This window comes from Amblyomma maculatum, chromosome 6, assembly GCF_055883805.1.
Source record: "Amblyomma maculatum isolate TAMU_Amacu chromosome 6, ASM5588380v1, whole genome shotgun sequence".
Classification (NCBI taxonomy): Eukaryota; Metazoa; Arthropoda; class Arachnida; order Ixodida; family Ixodidae; genus Amblyomma; species Amblyomma maculatum.
The window spans coordinates 66,580,904-66,603,265 of NC_139349.1; the positions used below are offsets into that span (position 1 = coordinate 66,580,904).

A 22,362-nucleotide genomic window follows, 5' to 3' on the forward strand; every position below is an offset into this window, starting at 1 on the left:
AGTCGAACGAATCGTTGCATTAAGCTCCCAACCTGACAGATGTCTCTCCTCGTTATCTCGATGGTGTTAAAAGCCCCGTTATTCAGATACAGCCCGCGGTGTTGTGAGCGACAAATCACAGCGAGCGAGCATGCATCAGGCAGGTGGCGGTTGGCAGGTTACATGACCTGGCATTGACTGGCCGGCAGGCCGTGTGACGTGACGAGATCGACCACATGACAATGTCGACTTGCCAGGAGCTGCCAAATCCGGTAACTACTTTGCGATCAGGGACCCTTCGACCCAGACTGACACGTTACTAAGCAGGCTCCTTTTGATGCCTAAGTTAAAGCGGGGCTTCATAGCTGTGTCGGGTGGTCTTTCGCACAATATGCTTGCTTACGAATATGTTCTACGGAGTACGTGTCATACACCAGAGGCACAGATTTTTGAATAAATGATTAAGCGTATAGCAAAATGCATGTACGCTAACAAGGACCCCCTAGAGGAACGTAGACGGGGGCCGTTAGCGTTGTCCCGCCATAACCTTAAAGGCGAAGCATTACGGGCCCTTAAGTTTTTTTTTTTTTTGTCCACCTCCACAATTTACTTTCTTGGCAGCGTTGAACTCCCATGTTCGGTTGCATCTAGCTTATTCCTATATAGCCGTCGGGCAACTGTGGTCGCCTACTACGCCACCTATTGTGCTCCAGTAAAAGCAGCAGTAAGGCCTAGCCTCACTTTTTTTGGTATCATGTTCGACAAGCATAGGCATACTCTTGTAATAAACGTCAAGTTTGCTATTCTTTACTGAAGTACCGGGCTGCCTTACTTCCTGTACTTCAAAGCAAAGTACACAGCATTAACTGTCGAGTCCCTCTTCCATATTCCTGCTTTTCAGGTAGTGACTGCGACGGCTGACGCTGCAAACAAGGTACGTTCTGTCAGATGAAGGCTTCGCTGCCCCTAGGAAAGTTCTTCCACGCACTGACAGGCTAGCTTTATTGGCGGCCACTTTCCACCCCCTTTCCGTACCTGGGAGGACGATTTTGTGCTGGATGGAGTTCGGCTCGATTTGGCTGTTGACCTTGCAAGTGTACACTGCGTCGTCCGACGCCACAAGGCCGTTGATCTTGAGCTCGCCTTCGGTTCCCAGGCTGAGCCGCGGATCCGTGTCCACCCGGAAGGTGCCGGCGAACAGGATGTCTTTGTTCTTGATCCACACCTTGATAAACTCATCCTCGCCTGCGCAGGTGGCCCAACAAACAGTAAACACCGCATTAACCTCCCTGACATATTGCACAGGTCTGGGCGACCGGAAATGTCTATCGAAGAGCAAGAGATGTTTTGATCAACGTTGTTCACTATGTCCTCAGTTTTTCTAGCGTGAGTGAAAGGTAATATGCAAGCTTTAGATTATCATTTTCTTAACATAATTAAACACTTAAACAGCACGTATGTATGGGTCTTTTGTTAAGATGATAAAGTAACCCTTATTAAGTTGTCGGATCCTGCAAGACCAGACCCGTCAGTTATGATCGGCCACAACTTTGTGAGGAAACAAGGGATACGCGCACTACGGTTCACCACAACTGATACTTAAAACGCGCACTCGCCTCATAGCAGATAGCATGGCATCAGGCTTAAATATATTGCCGTGAAAGGTACTGTAAGCCGGCAGCGGCGGATGGAAACCATGCAGAGTTTTATAATGAAATTTTTGGGCTGTGCATGCAATCTGCGGCAGGCGCCATCTGAAATATTTGACAACAATGTTCGGCTAGTTGAAAATTATAATATTCTCATGGCCCAATGCCTGAAACAATTAGCAACGTTCTTTAATGATTGTTGCTGGATGAATATAATATTAGGATTTTGAAAACAGTGCGGCCGTTTAAGGAGCCCTTGTCTCTCTGCACTGATCAAACACCTTTCTGGGTCAGTGAGAGTCTCACTTGCGTGTTCCTGCGTAAATAAATCACAGTTTTAAAGCAGCTCTCCGCTCTCGTTGAACCTGAAACTGAGAAGAAATTGCATCGCTTGAGATCGACGGGAGTATAGGAGTAAAACACAGGCCCATTCAGCGTAGCTTTTTCTTTAGAAATTAACAGTTGTTGTCCTAATTGGCTCTGGAAAATGTCAGAGCTCAGGCGCACACACAAGATAGTGAAGTACACTTAGACAATGCAATTGCTGAGAACATTTAAGCAGGTCATTTAGAACGACATGGCTATTGAATATTTTACTGGAGCGTTAGTGCGAGACATAAAGAATGTAGAAAATACGTCCGAAACGAAAAGCGGTTAAGGGTGTTTCAGTAGAAGGAAATAAATGAGGACCTGTTTTTACAGTAACGCTGAAGCAGCCGTTCGCAGTTTTATACACAGTGGACTGCGGCAGCAGAGTTAAATTTCAGAGACTTATGGGTCATCTGAGTATAGTCTCATGTCACGAACGGTTACGCATTCCTTAATAAATAGTTGGTGCGCACACAATATGGGGTAAGTTTACGGGTCAGAGGTGGAACTCTGTGGGACGCATTCGCGGATACATACAAGCTACTGACTGGCAAAGTGAATGGTCCACTTTACTGCCCATTGCTCAGCATCGCCATATTTGCTGCGCCGAACACAGGGAGCTCACAGGGGCTCTGCTACTAGGCACGTGCCCGTCTATTTTCGGCCTTCTGACAGAGCCGGTGCATACGAGTTAACCGAACATATTCCCGTCTGAATTCTTTGAAAGTTCGAATGTTAGAGGTTGTAAAGCTTACGGGAATGTGCAGAGAACTATCGTCACATTTCTTCGTTTTTAATTTATAGAGCTGCGTTTGAGAACATCGGTGTAACGCGCCATATGCCTTGCGGTATGGCATCGTCATGGCAAAGGAGAGCTGAGTGTTTCGCATACTGACCTTCGATTTCACCACGCGCATGCTGTGTCCGTTACGTGACCACTATGTGTTTTATTATTATTATTATTATTATTATTATTATTATTATTATTATTATTATTATTATTATTATTATTATTATTATTATTATTATTATTATTATTATTATTATTATTATTATTATTATTATTATTATTATGAGAAACGAAGCTGTGTTATTTCCAGCATAGCAGTAATAGTCATCGACCTCTTAATCGTCACTTACAATTGCCCTAGCTGCATCTGTCATTTGCTTGTCGCTTGTAATCGGTTGTAACTTCATCGCATTAACAGCACCCCCAATCTTTAGTCGTATATCTCCATAATCCCGGCCACAGATCGTCATCGCTACAAGCGTAAGCACGCACTTTTACGGCCTGGAAATTCAGCTGGCAGGTGAATACCCTCTTCTTATTTCTCGATTGCCCATCGACAGATAGGAACGAAGGCACTCTGTAATCCTTCAGACACGATCACTGCGTTTTGTTCCTGTAAAGCGTGCCAGCCCACCTGACTGCACAATCTTGCAGGGAAGCGATACCGAGTCACCAAGGCTGAGGAAGAAGGTCTGCTCTTTCGTCAGAAATTCCACTTTCCGGTCCTGTGGCACTTCCGTTTCCTGGTCTTGGGCTGTGGGGGAAAAAAAGAAAAGAACATGGGCTCAAAATTACCCCTCGTCGTATGCAAAAAAAGAAGAAGAAACAAGATAAAACACAAAAAATCCGTAAAACAAAATAATTGCTACAATTCACTACACTGGACCATTGTGTTGCAATGATCGACCAACAGTCTAATGTTTTGCGCCGTGCATTATTACCACAATGTAGCTTAATTTTTCAGCCCTACCCGCATTCATTCGTTGGGTGGCCGCTATGCACAGTGTGGGTAGTCAATACAGTCCTTTTCCAGATCTTCCAGCCAACATTGAGGTTACCGAACAAGTTTTCGAACAAGTTTTACCGTTTAGATTTGAGAGGAGACTGAGAGTGAGACATAAAAAAATCAACCTTTTTTTTTTTTTTTTTTGTACGAAGTGTGGACGATGACGTCGGGAATGGGGAGAAAGCGAGAAAAATTGTTTGTGTACCTCCAGCTCAAGTAGATGCCAGCGCAGGAAGCGGAGTTGACAAGCTTCTTTTATGCGTAAACCTTTCGTTTATTGTAAATAGAGTTGATAGAGAGGTATGTGGCGGATGCTTTCAAGCAAGTAAGAGAAAACTTTAAATTTGGAGCTTTCATTGCGAAACAACCTCGATAAGACCTCCGTCGAAAAAAATCAGGACTGGCAGCACAATGACCGGGAAGTTATCGCGCTGAAACCGTCATTCAATCAAACACTTCTTCCTCTTAAAGAAGTGTGAAACAATTAAATCAACTTTTTTTCTACTTTACCAATAGTCCGGGATTGCTCCCGGACTGAAATATGTGAATCAATGTTTGCCACAGCAGAGAAAGCGGTTAGAAGGCAGCATCTGCGTAATACAAGCCGACAGTATTTTTCTTGGAAAATCTCAATCAGCTGAGCAATGTACACACGCGTCCATTTTTTTTTTCTTTTCGCAGTCTTTTTTTCTTTTTTTCTAAAATCCGCGACTTTACCAACAGAATACAGGGAGGAATACAGAATGACAGATGATATTCGGTAACAACGTCAAAAACCCAAACTCTAAATTCTTTCAGAGTAAAAGAACTAGCGCGCCAATATATTAAATTACTGCTCTGCAACCTTGAAATGTCTCCCAGTACCCCTGGCCAGGCCCGCCAAAGCCTATCAAATTAATAACGCCACCAGCATATCGATGCAAGGACGCCGGCGGCGTGCGTGTGCTGTCTTCGCAACGGCCCAGACTCGACCACGCCCCCCTTATAGATGAGCACAGCGCGTACGGCCACACGCGCCCCGCGCGGCAGCAACGTACCATTACTGGGAGAGACGCGTCCAAGAGGACGTAAAATATTCATGGATGGAACGAACACCCACGTCGAGAGAACACGTCCGAGAGTTGGGTACGAGCTCGGTGAGCCCGTCGGGAATGACGGCACGGCTTCGTTTTCCTGTCTTTTACACAATTTTTCCTCCGTTTTTCCCCCCTTCCTTTTCTCAACACTCCTTTCGTCTCTTTCTTTCTTTCTTTCTTTCTTTCTTTCTTTCTTTCTTTCTTTCTTTCTTTCTTTCTTTCTTTCTTTCTTTCTTTCTTTCTTTCTTTCTTTCTTTCTTTCTTTCTTTCTTTCTTTCTTTCTTCCCTTTTCACTGTTTTCGTCTTTCTCTCCGCTTGCAGTCTTCCACTCTACCGCCCAGCGGAGGAAGTTGGCGTGGCATCGCAGGTGAAGCGAACGAGGTGGCCGGAAAGAGAGTCATCAGATATGGAACTTAGTGGTAACAACATATTCGGAGTAACGGAGTAAGGGCGCAGATCAGCGAGCGAACTGCACTGCGGCGAAGGAGCTGGCTGGCACATATGTAAGTGGCACTTTGCGGTGGTCCAACGGCGACGGACATTCCGCTGGTGCCGCCTGAATAATTCCACGCGATATATATATGCAAGACTAGAAACATATGCGTATAGCTCTGAAAGGGTAAGCGACCTATACGGGTGAGTCATCAGCGTGGAAGCTTTTTTCGTGAGAGAGAAAAAAAATTCTTTTTCTATAGGCAAACAGGAATCCGCACTCGAAGAAAAATGACAGAAAAAAAAAATCTACCAACAAGAACGAAATCGAAGCCCACAGCGGCGGCTTACTGTACGCAAAATAGATCGAAGCATGCGCATTCACTGCCGGTTTTGACAGTGAATGAGAAAGGAAGCTTAGAAAACAGACGCAATTTACCAATAATTGTATACTGAGACAAGGAAGCATTTTCTTCCTGGTTTCTTTTACAGAAACTGTCAGATTCGCTGAATCAATAAGGGCCATATATCAGAGCAAAGCGTCACGGTCCTGGCGTGAAACGATGAGACAAGGAAGGCGTGGAAGGCAGCACGAACCGCGGGCCAATATCGGCACTGTTTGACAATGGTCGGCCACACATATATGGCCAGTGTATAGCCAACAACACACTACAATACTGGGCCGATGATTTGTGCTGAGGGAATACGGGGAGGTCTGCGAGGAGGAAGTACCGATTTCCTATCCTTCAATCATGGAAGGCAGGTGTAAACGGCAGGAAGTAGGATATACGTACTAGTTTAAAAAATCAGTTAAGGAAACAGAGACTACGTGCGGCAGCCTATCGCATGGGCGCACTGAATAAATGGCTATATAAGATACTAATTAACTTTACCATTTTACGGTGGTGGTCTGTGAATAAAAGCACGTGGCACGTGGCCAAACCTATATCTCTTTTAACAGCCTTCAATTACCGCTGATCAGATTGCCTGTTTTTATTATATACAAGGAGAAGTTTACAGGATTATTATTATTTCTGCTCCCAATACTGCATCCAAACAGAGGCCAGAACGCATGTAATGTACTCCATTGCCTTCAAACGATGCAGGCACCAATTGAGAGAAGAACTGAGAGTAATATGCATTAATTAACCAATCCTGATCGATAGCTGCCTCAACGCAGTGGTCAGAGCGGCTATCTATAAAGCCAACCGCATAAATCAGCACTACAATAAAAGGCCGACGTGAAAAGGCTACGCCTATCGCAAGCCTGGTATATTATGTGCCACGCTCATTTGCATGATGAGCTTTGAACGTCAATACTACCGAGCCTGTTACCCAACGCCGAGCTTATATCCGCTGGCGCCTTGGCAAAACAAAGGAAAGAAAAAAAAAACAAAAAAACAGAGCGCTGAAAAATTGGGCACCGTTTGGTTAACCCAATTACAGGCTGAGCCTCGAAGATGCATAACAAAATGCTAGCAGGCAAATAAACACGATATAGTCGAGTGTAGCGCACGGTGCAAGTTTCAACCAGATAATGCCACGTTCCGAAAGATAATAGCACTGCGACGCGGAATGTGTAATGGGGGCGTCGTGCAAGGGCGTTTGTTTGATGGCGCAGCTTCTTTAGTCCAGCACTGCAGCTCTGCCTAAAATGCGAGGCTTTTGCTCTCAAGCTCATTGTAAACAGCGAGCCTTGACATAGTTTGACTTTCGGCTTCTCCACTCTCGTCCTGCCTTTCTTCGCCCTCAGCCAAAGTATTCGGCGCCTTGAGTTTCTCTCAACTATATTCGGTTACACACAAACTGCAAAGCCTACACCATGGAAATGCCGACTCGGGGTGGAAGATAAAAGCAAAATAGCGTGTGGGCGGGTGCGCATATCCGGCACAAAAGGCGCGGGAGATGGTGGGCGATGAACGTGTTGTACATGGCAAAGCGAAATTCTGTTTTGGTTTCGCATTGCCATGGCGTTTTCTTAAAGTATAGCATCATGTTGTTTTTTTTCTGGCTGCAGTAATATCTGATGACGATCATGTCCTAATTGCCTTATTGTTAATTGTTCGATAATGTGTGCATTGTTGTATTCTTCAAGATGTTTCAGGTCCTCCAGAAAAGATATGCAGATATTTCTCGCCTCTACATACGTCGAAATTACATTGTTTTGTTTTGACGTCGAGAACACGTTAAAAAAAAGAGAGCAGGCTATAAAGCAAAAAAGTACTGAACGTACATTTTTCAACGTCCCGCAAAATATTATCGCGGAAGTCATGCGGAATGCACAGCATACTTCTCAACCCATCCCATTTAATTGCCATCACATACTCGTGCATATGCACCGTCCGGGTATTAGTCCTAACCACTGTTTGCAGTTGTGATCGTTTTTTGAAGCAAGCAGTGCTGGCGACCATTAGCTAGCCTGTGCAAAGCCGCACGTAATCTGTGAAATGAGAAGTTGGGCCCAACTCGTGTTACACCTTTGCTGAAGTTCTGAAAGTATCCGTCCGTGCGTGAAGCTTATGCTACACGCCACGCGCAGTTTGTGACCTGCTCGGGTTTGTATGCAACGCCATCAGTGTATATCCAAAACGCGAACGGGGCGATGTTTCCACAAAAGCAAGAGTGCTAAATATATCATCTTGTCAAGAAGAAATACACAAAGACCACTAACACTTCCACGCATCGGTCTTCCAAGTAAGCTTCGAGCGGAATTTTCTTACTCCCGCTTCAGCAGCCTTGTTCACGTATGATTCGACGCTGACAGTACATCTCGTCACTTAAATGTCGCTGAGCACTGGCCGTGACGTGATCGCCTTCTAGGACGTGGGCAGTCTCGCTTAGAAGTATAGTGAGTTGAGCGAGCTGGTAAAGATCCACCGCAATAGGCAGCACGAAAAAAAACAAGATGATCTATAGAAACCATGACACGGGACGAGCACTGATTCTCGACTAAATTTATTCGCCATGATACGCAGCTTTTATACGCATCAGCGGCTGAACTCACAGGATAGAGAAAGAAACCGGGAATGTTTACAAATACGCAAGGATACATGACAAACAGTATATATCCTAGCCACCTTATGTCAAGGACGCAATATAGAAAAGATGTGTTCCTTCGTTGTGAACACGGTCTTGCGGTTCCAAAAACCCCGAATCGGGGTTAGGGGTACTTGCATACAAGTCCTAATCAAGTAATCAACCGGAATCTGTGTGAAGCAATCCTGAAATCATTCATGAACCAGGCGCCACGAATTCAGCTTTCGTCCAATATACTACGGGTCGTGCATATAAAGCAGCCTGTTTTCCAATCTGCATGTTTTCGAACACGAATACTTTATTGTAAGCTCGCACGGCTTCAGACGTTCTTGCAAGTAATGCCGGGTTGTTGTTGTTGTTTTCCTTTTTTTCTTTTTTCCCAAGGAAAACCCGGGCAGCGCCGTTCTTCACGCAGTGACGCCTCGTAAGCAGCAGAGAAAACCGCGGTAAGCTGGCGCTCGCCACACGGGAAGCACGCTCCGACGGGGCACGCTTGCAAGCGGACGATCCATCACTTGACATTCGAATGCGTCGAGGTGAAGCGAATGCCACCGTTGCATTTCACTCACTTCCTGCTTCCCTTTCCCTCTTTGCTCTTTTTTTGTAGCCCCTCCCCTGTCCTCGTCGTAACTGCATGCCGTTCCTCCGCCATGTACTGGGGCGCTGTTTTATAACGGATGAGAACTCCTCTGATGCGAAGCGAAGGTCCGTAGTAGGGGACGGTACAAAACCGTGGGCTTGTTCCGGTGATTCGCAAACAGTAAATATATAAAAAGAACGCTCGCATAACATAAAAACAAAGGAAAACGAAGCACGCCACCGCGAACGCCAGTGAGCAAATTTGTCAACGAGCGCCAAATAGGTCGGGATGTATGGGGAGGCTTCCCGACCGTCATACAGTGGAACTGTCATTTCTTAAGGGGAAAATACAAGGGGGGGGGGGGGGGGGGGCATATAGAATGTAGTGCTTGTTAGAGTGAAAAAGTTGATAGCGCCTACATGCTAAGCAAAATATTCGGTGGAAAAAAAAAATCATAGTCGATCTCTCCGTCGAGATGAAAGGCGTACTGGCTTAAAGGCATCTCACTTCTACTTGGCATGTGTCTCCTCCGACTGCGCGTTTGGGGTGTCCACTGGGAAGTGAGACAAATTTGCGCATTCTCACTTTTGCGCCGCGAAACCAGCGTGTAGTGAGAAAAGACACTTGTTGCCACATGAGCTGCTCCAGTGGCAGACCAGTACCTAACCACCAGTGTTCTCCCCTGCGACACGTTAACAATAGCCGCTAATAGCATTTAAATTAAAGAAAAAACGTTTGAGCACAAGGAAACAAAACGAAGCAACACTAATTGTCACGCATCCCAGTTAGCATTCTGCGAGGAAAAAAAAAGTGACAAGAGGCTTGTTTCCCTTGCATCAGTTCGGTGTTTCGGGACGAACCACTGCGGTGGCTCTCTCAACGCGGCAGCGTTAAATGCCGAGTTGTCCAGAAAATGCGGCGTCGCCGTTGCCGTCTTTGTGAGTGAAAAAGCGGCACGAGCATATCTGTGGCAGGTGGTGGTTAGCAGGTGGCATGGCTGACATTGACTGGTTGGCCGATTGTGTGAGGTAACGAGAAAGCATGACATGGCCTAAATGGCAGCATCTGCCAACTCGCGTTACCTCTTTGGAGACGGGAATCGAACCATGCGGTACTCTCGGACCCCGATTCAGACCATCATCACTGAGAAAGTTCTCGCTTCAGCGAACCTGTGGATGTATGTCGGGTGGTCTTTCACATAATGGGGTACCTTACAAATGTACATATGCTATTGAGTAGCTGTGAGACAATATAGGCACAGATTAAGGGACTAGTGATTGGGCGAATAGCAAAGTGCACGGGAAGCCGAAAAGGGGGCTGCGGACGGGAGCTTTAACATGACTGTAATAACTCTAACTTTCTATTTTTATTTACTTATCATTTTTGATAAGGCGAAGATTGACGTTAACTGAAAAGCAAGAAGAAAAGCTTTGTTTATGGTGTTGTGCAACGTAATGTCACCAAAGGATAAGGCTACCATGCAGTGACACCGCAGTAGAGGGTTCCAGAAATTTCGACCAACCTGGGGGTTTTAACGTGAACTGACATCGCACATAACACGGGCGCCTTGCTTTCCCTCCTTCACCCGCAAAGCGGCTGCCGTGGACGGGATCGAACCCGTGTCCTTGGGATCAGCACTCGAGCGCGCTTACCCCTGAGCCACCGCCAGTAATAACCAGTGCGAATTGTACCAAAATAGTTATGCAAGGCTCGAAACAATGGCTCGGTAATAAGCGTCGCCTGAAACCCCGGCAGACAAAGCACACGGTCGCTTGCAAGCGCTGTTCAGCTGCTAAACAATGAACATATAGATACATGCCGAGGGGTCGTGTCGCATTAATGCATATATATATATATATATATATATATATATATATATATATATATATATATATATATATATATATATATATATATATATATATATATATATATATATATATATATATGTATATATAATTTCTCTCGCTAGGCGGGCCTTCGTAGAGGCTTCTACTGAGTGTAGTCAAAATAAAGCGATATATATATATATATATATATATATATATATATATATATATATATATATATATATATACACACATTACATTACAAAAGGTAAGAACCCAACCAATGGCACAGCAACGACAGATATCTGCAGGCTCTCGTACGGACCCCGCGAAGTCCTTGCCGCATCTTTTTTGTCTTCTTTACGAGAACCATGTCAACCGCTCGCATTTCTTTCAGAGCTCAACGTCCGTCCCTGCTCGGGAGCGTCATTCATCAAACTGCTTTTTTTTTCCTGTTTTATTGAGATATGAAGGGAATAAAATATATATATACCAGGGACAGGGGAAGCGTTTGATTGGGGGCTGACGCGAAGAACCGGAAGCGGCGGCGGCGTCATTCTGACGACGGCATCAGCAGCGCTTTGGAAGTTGGAGTGTCGGCAAGCACTGGCAGCCTGAGGCAGTGCATTCTAATGGCGTGAACCCCGCGTAGCGGCCACTGTGCACCCCCTCCTCTTCAGCGAGCGGCCCTCTATTGGTGGCACCCAAGTAAAATGTGCTTGTTAGCGCAGCAGAACAAGCAACGAAGGTACTGACTTGTACCTGTTCCCAACAAAAGCATTTTTTTTTTCTCTCGCACTCTCTCCGCTTTAGCGTATCTAGAACAAATCCGCGTGCTGCTGATGCCGAATCAAATGTCTTCGTGCGTGAAGCGGCTTTGTTAATTCATAATCCATGGCTGTAGCGCAAAAAGGCAAGGAACCTTGAGAAACGAGGCGGGCAGGCACACACACAGCGCTAACGACCAATAACATAAACCACGCGCCTATTTCACAAGCTGCACCGCCGTACACCTCTGCAATATGTGTGCAGACAGCGAGAACAAAAATTATCAAGTTCATTTTTTTTTTATTATTATTGTTCTTACATATTGACAGGTCGAGTGTTCAGACAAGCACTTCCGAGTCTATTAAAACGCAGCTTGCCGCAGCCGACCGGCCCTCGCCGAACTCCGCTGCACAATTCCGCTACAGTATGAACGAACGTGTTAGAGCTGCGTTGGCAAGCCAGTGCGGTAGGTTGCTAGCCGCCTTTTTTACTCGTTTTATTAGGGGTATTCATATCATCCAGAGTGAGTATCCCTAGCGAAAAACCTCTATGAGTCACAAAAACCTCATACAGATTTCTCATACTAAACTCTTATAATTCTCATATAATCTCATACAAATGTCATTCAACGTATGATAAATATATGAGATTGTATGAGTTTGGTATGAGTTTTTATGAGAAATCTGTATGAGGTTATTGTGACTCATACGGTTTTTTCGCCGCTGGGTACAGGGAGAGAAACAGCGGTAGAGAAAGCTGCGGGCCACAGCATGGCCATTAGCCTGTAATTGCAGGCTGTTACCGATGCAGTGGGTGAATGACGAGGAAACCACGCACCGCAGGAAACGCAGAGAACGATTGCTAGCATACAGTATACGCTTCCACGCGCATTTACTCAATGCGCCGTTTGCAGAGGATCGCTGACGTATATGTCGCAGAGAAAAGTAGAGCAAATAAATCGAAGCAGAGAGTAATGATGCATGTGCCCCTCGATGTCACGGCCTGGCGCAGTTGGCCGCTTTGCTGACCGCTAAGAGCAACTCCGGCGATTTCTGGGATGTCCGCGAAAGTTCAGCAGATTTCTGCCGATTGTTGCAGCAGTGCCACGAACCACTGTGACAAATGACATGCCTGGGAGGTACTTTGCTTTTGAGAAGGCGAAAGAAGCCCACAGCAATGAGTCCCAAAGCAACGGCCTCACGTAAAGCGACTTGTGTGTGGGTCGCCCCTTTATAGCATCCGTCGTAAGAAATACGAGACACTGGCGCTGTCGTAAGTATAGCCCCACAACAGCAGTCGTTGCTTCCGATCTCCTTCAATCTCTTCTGTACAGAGCACACACGGTGTGCTCTTGAATGCTATCGATCTCTAATGAGACGATCGGCATTGCTCGGGGGCTGCGCCAAGGTGGTGTTGCGGTCGTGAGACGTGCTTTTGTAGTGCATTTTTCTTTGAATGGACTATACATTGCGGAAATTGTAGACAATAAAAATAAATTATTATCGCGGTTTTAGGCGCCGCAATTATCACAAAGAAAAAAAAGATTTTAACGCACAAAACAAAGCGGCCGAAAGACCACAGCGGCTGAATCAATCCTGCCATTTACTGTTATTTTCTTCATAGCCCGTAAGGAGATAATAGTAGACGTGTTTTATTAATGTGTTGCTACGTCGCTGGATTGCAAAAGTGCAATAAATTGCGGCCGGTTTTAGAATATAGCGTCTGAATACAAGTCCGGAAGGCGCATATAGCTTATCAGCGAAGAAATGAAAGGACAGGAAAGTTCTGTGCAAAAGCTCGCCGACCTGACACACTTCGCTTGCACGCTGAATACGAAGCTGTTATTACTAGCGTCGCATTAATCAGCAGCGGCCGTTCCGAATCCAACAATTATGAATATGAAAGGCAACAGCTAATCCGGAAGTGCAAGTTTCCTTATAAGTAGACAGTTTCGTGCCTCTTTTCAGGAGGACTTTCCTGGTAACTTCTAAACGGTGGTCATTATGCAGTGGACAGAAAAGAGCGCCTTCTTTTAAGATTAGCGCTATTTTCTCGCAAATTGGCTGCGTTAATTCGTATTTAGGCCGCAGCCAAGTTCGTATTTGCGTCTCCTCCCAAAGCAAAATTTAAAAAATCCCATCAAAACAGTTCGAGAAAGAACAGTTCTTGTCGTTGCTTATATATCCCCATCCAACATAGAGGTTGTACTGGTCATTATTATTATTTTCTTTCTTTCTTTCTTTTGCAAGTTACGGGCGGTTGCAGGTATCGCCGGGCGTGACTCGTCCTTTCCTCGAACTCTTTCATACGTTAGTCTCGGAACCAGTGGCAAATCACGACGAGACTACAAAGTCAAGCCCAAGCTCAGAGGGAAGTAGCGAAGCCTGAGCGCACGAAGAAGGTATCCGGGTGACTGCCTTTCCACGAAATGGCGCCACGCTACAAATTGATGAACGCACACCGTGCGACAGAAAACGAAGGGTTAGTCCGCGAGACGTTCTCGCGTGCCCTACAGAAAGAGGTGGAGGGTAAAGCCCAGAATGGGCAACGTACACAATCGTCTCTGCACATACAGACCACCCGGTTCAACGCAAACAAACAAAAAAAGAAAACGCACCAAGCTACAGTCTGGGACCGTCGCATTCGTTGCAAATGGACAGGGCTGCTGATACCAATGGACAAGAGCGATGGAGACGGAGGCAAGCGGCTACAGACGAGCGAGTCCGTCGGCCGCGGCACGAGAACGCGTGGTGGGCATCACCAGGCGATTAAGGGTAGGAAAACGCAAAGGAGGTCTTCTGTACACGAGCACTGGTCTGCCTGGCCACCGGCAGCGACGGGGAAATGACCACTGCGGACAACTCAGCTGACGACTCTGGGGACCGATTGAAACGCTCGTGATTGAGGGCTAGACGCGGTCGTCACGAGAGTCCCCGAACGTCGCTGCATCGTGCATCGATCAGAGCTAATTAAGCTATGTAGTGAGTTATTCTGCCTGCCTGGCACTGCGTGGTTCAATGACCGCGGCTTGTACAGAAAGAGCCTCTGCGCATTACGTTAGCCTATGCAGACTGAAGGCAGGAAGGTGCACCCAACCGCCTAACATTTCGACAAAAGGTATTGTCCACGTCTAATAGTATCAAGTCATTTTGAGAAAGATGGTTTGAGCCAGCAGCATAAGTAGTGACTCCGGCTAAAAGCTGGCTAATTCAGAGTGAATAGATATAATAGAAAAAAGATATTAAAGAATCTATAGAATGACTTGTTAACGGAACTAAAATTACCTTTTCTGCGGCCAGGAACTTCGTACTGCATTTTTTTCATGATTTATCTATACATTTATTGCACCACCTTTTATGTCACAGGGTTAGGTCCTTGAATAAATTTGGGTTCGTAGCTAGGTAAGTCATTTGTTAAGCTTCACGTACACGTCCCACTCACGAAGCGCTAGAGAACGACGCAGACACCAGAATGAAGTAGCCAAAGCACGCATAATCTTGGAGCCGCGCCGACGGCCACATTATAGGTCACAGCTGTCCTCTTTTGTAGCGAGAGCTGCAAATTGGCCACAGTCTCGCCATTTCGTTGAGCCTGTCCGTGCCTGTCTAAAGAGCGAAAAAAGAAGAAGTCATGGGAGGCGATAGCTGGCAGCTGATATGGCCGAGCACTAACTGGAGGTAGGGCTTCCTGACATTACCTTTGGCAGGAGCTGCCAACTCGGGCCTCTCCTTTCATATGGGAGAGTGATATCACAATCAGCCTGCCAAAACCCTTGCATTCACGTTATACCTAGGCTACGCAGGCACGTTCATACCGCTCGGTTAAATGAATGCTTTATATGTTGGCTGGTAGCTTACGCTATCGCGTCATCGTGAAGGTGGGAGTGAGCGAGAGGTCCTGCAGTGGAGGGCTTCGGACCACCGCACGATAGAGGCTTTCGACTTATCGCACTTTAGGGGTCAAAAGTGCCTCCTATGGCTTAAATAAAGCTGAAACCATTGAGCAAACTACTGTGTGCAAAAAGCCAGGTCCTTACTTTCAAGCCGAATCTAAGCGTAGCCATGAAAATCGCTCTCGCGTAACTCCAGGTTTAACCACACGCTAAACCACACCTAATGTTTGACCATAGAGAGCCGACGAGAGCAACCCAGGACAACGCTGGCCCTAAAACTGCAGACTTCATTTCTTGCTCAAATAACGAGAATAGCGGTCCATTCCTTGATCTTGTACACGTGAACAGTTCACGCAAGGCGCACTGGTGACACAAAAGCGGCTCAACGCAACAAACGCGTCGGAAAAGTAACATGCCAGACGAGCGAAGGAGTAAGACGGAAGACTTCTGGGATGGGAGAGTAGGGGGGTTGGGGGGTCACGCCCGCTTCTTCTATCTGTCTACGTCCTTTTCACGGTGGACGTAACGAAGGGAAACGCGAAGAAACCCCGCGGTGGTCGTCCTGACCACCGGCGGCGAACGGCGTGAACGCATCAGGGCGGACGGGAAAGGGGGCAGGAGTGGGGCAGGAGGCACATCGGGAATCTCCGAGAGTGTGGAAAACTGCCGCGCAATCAGCGCGAAAACCCAGTGCCTCCCGGCGCGACTCGAGGCGGTGCGCACACGCGCGCCTGCGCACGCTGGGAGGCGCGGATGACCCCACGGCGCGCAGCCGATGGCCGCCAACCGAGCGACGACGACGACCAGGTCCGAATATAACGCGCTCCCGCTACACTCTCCTGTTTCTTGGCGTCTTCCCTCCCTCCCCTGGTCCTCCTCCTCGGCGTGGCAAATTGTTTATCGGCACAATGGAACTCCCTGGGAGGTCTTCGGCGACCCCGCCTCGTGGGTCGCGACCAGCGGGGCTGCAACTTGATCGCCGCTACGTCGTCGTCGTAAGGTTCTGCGGCTTATTTTTTCTTGCCTCTGACAAGGGAGATTGCTCTTTGCCCGTGTTGTCGCTACTCTGTAATACGACGTGCACCATTTTGCGATGCGTCTTTCGGGACGCCTCCTGCGTAAACACGGAACTCGGATTACGTGGACATCGGACCAGAAGTGCAAGGCAGAGAGGTCCGAAAGTGGGCAATAAGGATTCGCTGTAAGGCACAAACGCAAAAAGTATAATTCGTACATCAACTACACGTGTAATCCTAAGAATCTTTCTCTATTTTTTTTTTTTCTTCCTGACTTGGGTTTCAGCATGCTTTTGTACAATAAACCACAGTGCATTCAGTTTGGATGATGGTTTGGTTTGTGGGGTCTAACTTCCCAAAGCAACTCAGGCTATGAGAGATGCCGTAGTGGAGGTCTCCGGAAATTTCAACCGCCTGGGGTTCTTTCGCATGCACTGACAAATGCACAGCACACGGGCGCCTTGCTTTTCGCCTCCATTTAAAAGCGGCCGCCGCGGCCGGGATTCGATCCCGCATCCATGGACACAGTAGTCGAGCGCCCTAGCTAACCACTGCACTACCACGGCGGGGCAGCTACGGCTCTTCCAGAATTCTATTACAATGGGACACGATATAGTCAATATTGGCGCATAACTTAAGTTCGGGCTGTGAGGTATCTTTGGCTTTTATGAGCCTTCCCTGACGGCAAAACTGCAGTCAAACAGTAACAGCCAGTGCCGAAGTTTTCACGGAGCGCGAACGAAAGAACGAAAAAAAGCACGAGCAAAGTGCACGAGCAGAGTGCACGTGCAAATCCGCTGCACATGGGAAAACTGCAAGCTATGGGAAGGGAACGAAAGAAGGATGAGGTACGGAACGTAAATGGCGGGTAAGAAAACCCTGCTACGCTGACACAATCTGTCGGAATGGCCTCTTGTTGGAGTTATGGCAACAGGGCTGTGTATCCCTAGAGGTACACCGCGATTACGAGGACCCTGCATTAGTTTAGGAATCCCAGCTGTGAAAGGTAAGCGACATATATTCAAGTCCGCCACTTAAACTAAACCAAACGCGCATTTGAAGACAAACGAGGTATTGTGCCGCATTCTCTTATAGCTGAGTTTTTGTTCACCAGGATAAATGAATACTGAGTAGTGCAGTGAGTTAGTGAGTGGTCTTTATTATAAGGAGATAGCGCAAAAATCTAATTATGGAAGAATAAGAGAAAGGACGAGCATGATCAGTTCAGTTCACGTCCCGAAGCAACGGCACAATACATCCTGATCAATAAATAACTTCACTCGCGTGCGTCTTCACCGGACAACAGCCCTGCTGCATATCGCGGAGTCAAGAGGAAAAAAAAAAAAGGGGGGGGGGGGGGGGGGTGATCACTGCCGCTACTCTCGTCGACGTAACCCTAGAACGCAGGCGCTCGGAGCGTTTCAACGCTTTCTGCGTCTCCTCTTCTGGGCCTAATTTAATGGCGCCTGGACGGCGGCCACCGCCAAACCGCGGAGAGCCATCCGCGACGGCCTCATCAGCGGCCATTCGAGAATAAGGACTTCGCCTGGCGAAACCCAATACGGCTTCTAAGGTTTTAAACACTGCATGCTAGTGGCGTATGTGGGCTGCACTTGGTTGCGTTGGCAAGCAGGGTTTGAAAAAGACCAGCTGGGTAGAGAAAGGGAAAGGGAGGGAAGCACGAAGTAGCCTATCTCTAACGCTGAAATCCAAACGCTGAGAACAGTGCTGAGAAGGTACGGCACCACTCGGCACTCGGATACCCTTTCTGGATGCAGCTTTAAATGATGAAGCCGAAAAAAAGAACACACACACGACAACAGGAAGGGCTCTCTGAAATGAGCTTTCCATGAGCGCAGACACTTCAGCACGTTCCGGGCGAATAGCGTGTGGTACGATATACAGACTGCCTCTTACAACTGCGTAGGTTCCTGGTTCGCAAGCAGCGCATGAAGGACTTGTAATGAAAGGAAAGATGTAAGTAGAAATGGCAGGGTTTTCGACGCAGTTGAACCTAATACGACGAGCAGATGGAAGTCGATTCGTAGCGCGAGATTGTGTTGCAGCCTGCGGCAATAGCTAAGGCTTGTTATCATAGTCGTGCAAATATTTAATATGTGATCCAGGTCCTCTTATTCGCAAGACATCACATCCAACGTTTTCACCGAATAACTGTGACGCTTATTTGGTCATATGATTTCGAATCGATGCGACGTAATAACATAATTCGGGCTTGTTTGTGCTGGACAGTCGGGCTCAGTGTATCCGTATGTGATGCAGTTATAGTTCCCGTTTTATCTGGTTTTGCGATTGTTCCCGTCCTATTATTAGAGCATTCTTGCAAGTTAACTGTATGACCCTGCTTCCTAACTTAGTAGGCTGTTCAATGTTTACTGCCAGCCCCTATTTACTAGGATTTATGAAGGCAGTGTTATGCTTCAGTGCAGGTTGTAATATTCCGGTTTTCGAGTGAGTACTTATACTATGATTCGCACAAGGGTCAATATAGTGTAACGATAACGATGTTCTTTCCGTCGCCGTTGTATCGTTAAACTTTCGTTTAAAGGTCATGTGCTAAAGCAGGCGCACAAAACGCCAGTTTCTCCTCGCGCGCCAACGTTCACTTTTAAACTAAACATCGAAACACAACCTACATGGCTTCATAAAAAGAGAGAGAGAGAGAGAGAGAAAACTTTATTTTGTCAGTCAGATTCGAAGAGGTTTTAACCTCTAAGCCTAGGAGTCAGCCACAATTACTTGGGACCTGACGGCTGCCTGGGTTTTATTGATAGCTTCTTTTTGTTTATTATAGGTCAGAGCTGAGCCTCAGAGCCTCCCATGTGTCTTCATTTCTAGTGCTCCCTGACTTTTTTTTCCGGCCGTGTAAATGTTCATATCATGTGGATCATGTCCACATGTTCCTTTCATTGTTAACATTTTCCATCGCTTTTCCCGGAGTAATATTTGGTTCATATTTTAGGGTTCGGGTGTGTTCGCCTCCGTATCGACCTCCAAATTTCTTCTTCCTTTTTACTGAGATTACGATCAGCTTCCAGATATAGCCTAGTCTGTACTGTTGAGCTATTTCCATGTATCCTGTCAACCTGTCTTTGTACGAGTTGTGGCAGTGTGAGGGGGATGGGAGCCGGTACGAATATTTTTGTATCCTGTGCCGTCTGTGTGATGCACCCGGAACAGCTGAACACTGTTCATTTTGGCACATGCTGCAAATAACTCCAAAGAAAGACTTTCTTCTAAATTCATACAGTGTCATTTTAATCATTGAAGTTGATTACCAACCCGGTAACAACATGACTTCCCTGATTCCATAGCCTACATAGCCGCAGATTCCATAGCCACAGATTCCATAGTCATAGATTCCATAGCCTCTGGAAGACGCCCATGTTGAACCTCAACTTTGAGCTTGTTGTTCCGCCCTGAAATTATCCATCTCAAACTAATGATGGTCCATCTAAAGGACATTTATAAGAAAAATGGCGTTCAACCAGACTGGCTACCGCTGCTGACACGCTATTTTCGCCGGCCATTCAGTTGTATTTTCTCTCAACATAGTGAAGCTCAGAAACGGCTGAGTTACATATTTGCATATATAGGCCTTCCTGTACATAACCGCGCGTAAATACCACGTAGGAAAACAAACTACGTACGGCGTACCGTACTGACTTCCCAAAAGAAATTCCCGTTTTCATATCCGCTCCGCTCAGCAGGCTTTTAGTCCGAGCTCGGCATATGGAAGCCAGAATATTCCGAGGTAACCTACTCGGACTATCCGAGGTAACCTGCATGGTTAGACCAATGACACCATGCAAAAGCACTGTTCGAATTACCCGAGCCAGGACAGTGGATTGTGACGCCGCGATCTGGCGAGCCAATTAGGAGTCAGGCACTATACGATTGCTGCCAAGATTCTTGCCGTTTTTGTGTCCGCATGAAGGCTATCGCACAAAGCTATGTACGCGAAGGCACTCGCAAGTATATGTAGTAGTGGCATCGCATGTCTGTTCAGGTCGGTGTCAGGTGGTGGAGTCAATGACACTCTTAAACAAAAGTTTTACTTTTAGTTTTCTTTGAAAGGCGGTCATATCCAGAAGGCGTAATATCCCCCCCCCCCCCCCCCTTCCTGCTTCCCCCTTCTTACCCACTCTTGTTTCTTGCGGCCGGTGTCTTCAGCTTAGTTTTTTTCTACTAGGGCGGCATTCTTGGCTGCATTCGAAAGTGCACTTCGCTTACTTCGCGTTCCTGCATGTCCACGACAAGGCCACGACAATGCCAAACACGAAAAGCTCCTCTGACGCGAACGCGTGTCCGTGCACGCGCATGCGCACGTACAGGGTCCCAGTAGAGCACTCGGAAGGGCCGTTCGGCTCGAGCAAAAGGTATACACGCGTCCACCCCCCGCCTGCTGGGTCGATAAGACGTGCCTCCTAATGGCCGATGCTCTGAGCGAAAAATGAGACATCTGCTATCTGGCCAGCCTCCTCCATGTGGGCCCCACTTTCCGCGCAGCGGCCCTCGTGCTGGTCCAGCGAGGAAGAGCGCATCTCCGAAAGTGAACGTGCTCCGGGTATCAGCGTCAAGAATCAATGAAGCCCAAGGCAATGCGGGAGGATGAAAGGGGCGTGCGTGCGGGGGCAAAACTTGAGGCACGAAAGAGATGGTAACAGGAAGGGGGGGGGGGGGGGCAGGAACTAAGGGCATGGTCATAAAGTGGCGCAACGCCTTCTGGCCAGGTGGCCTGAGTTATAGTATGCCAGTCGTGTGTGCCTTTTCCGTTTATTCGGTCTTTAGTCTTCAGCTTTAAAAAAGTCAGCTTGAGTCTTGGGCACTGACGATATTTGGCACAGGCGTCTCCTGGATCGTGGATCCACCGAGATTGGCAGTAGTTAATCGAATGTACGCCCCCGCAAGGACTTAAGTATGACACATGGCCGCACAAAACGGCGTCGGAATTTGCTACAGCAGTCGCTAATTAGATATTTGTCATCCCGCTAAGTATTGCTGTGACGTCGATCTGAACTTATACATACGACTTGCAAATAAAACACGATCAGCAGCATTTCGCGCTGAAATATTGTTTGGCCTTGTGCGATAGCGCCAACTAAATCGAATGCTAACACGGCTCCGTGACAAACTCCCGTTCTATAGGCTTTCGGGCTCACATGGCGTATTGTTCAATATCATCGTCACGCCTTGAAGAAGGCTGAGGAGCCCTTTGTCGAGCGTAAGGGGAGGGATTTCAGTCTCTTTTTTTTTTTCTCTCTTTTTTTCTTCCTTTGTTCTAAGAATCAGTACACACACAGTTGACGGAGCGCCTGGAATGGTAACATTGGTCAGCTGCCCTTCTGTTCACAAGAAAATAAATTAGTTTTGCAATGGACGTAGACAGCATGATTAGAACACGTTCCAGCTACTGAGTACTCACCTAATAGCTGCTTATACTTTTGAATTTTTCGTCAAGAGGTGCCTAGTTCATAAACATTTAAGAGTGCTGCGCCTCTCGCATAACCCGATGCAGATAGCGATTCGGCTGATTAAAAACGTTGTGCCTTTGTGCAAGAGCGTTCCGTGTTCGGTAGCGCCCCGTAGCGGTTCCTGGAGGAAACGGTGTAAAGGAAATCGGCTACATGTGGTAACGTGTGTGCAAGAACCCGTAGTACACTGTGGACTCCAAAAAGAGTTTAGAAAAATAAAAATAAAAAGTTCTGCCATTCCGGCTTGACTTTACAGGGTTCGAGTTATATTGCAGCTGCCGACGGCAAACACAGCGAAGTATAGTACTTTTATACGCTGAAGCTAAGGCGAAAAAAAAAAAAAGAAAGAAAGAAAATGAGCAAATCGAACTGAGAAAAAAAGAGCTTACCCTTCAACCTTTTTAAAGACAAGTACGAGAAAGTTATCGGCAGAAAGGAGTGGCCTGGA

The 22,362-nt window shown here is 46.9% G+C and overlaps 1 protein-coding gene across 3 annotated transcripts in view; it reads right to left on the reverse strand.

The window, feature by feature from the left end:
• LOC146185921 (limbic system-associated membrane protein-like) overlaps positions 1-22,362 on the reverse strand; it is a 203,660-nt gene that overhangs the window by 20,518 nt on the left and 160,780 nt on the right. For all 3 annotated transcript variants that reach the window (XM_084606852.1, XM_084606851.1, XM_084606853.1), the window contains exons 2-3: positions 3,422-3,541; positions 1,015-1,224 (exon numbers count right to left, since the gene is read on the reverse strand). In XM_084606852.1, coding sequence (XP_084462978.1) covers positions 1,015-1,224; positions 3,422-3,541 — 330 coding nt within the window. The remainder of the gene's footprint in view (positions 1-1,014; positions 1,225-3,421; positions 3,542-22,362) is intronic.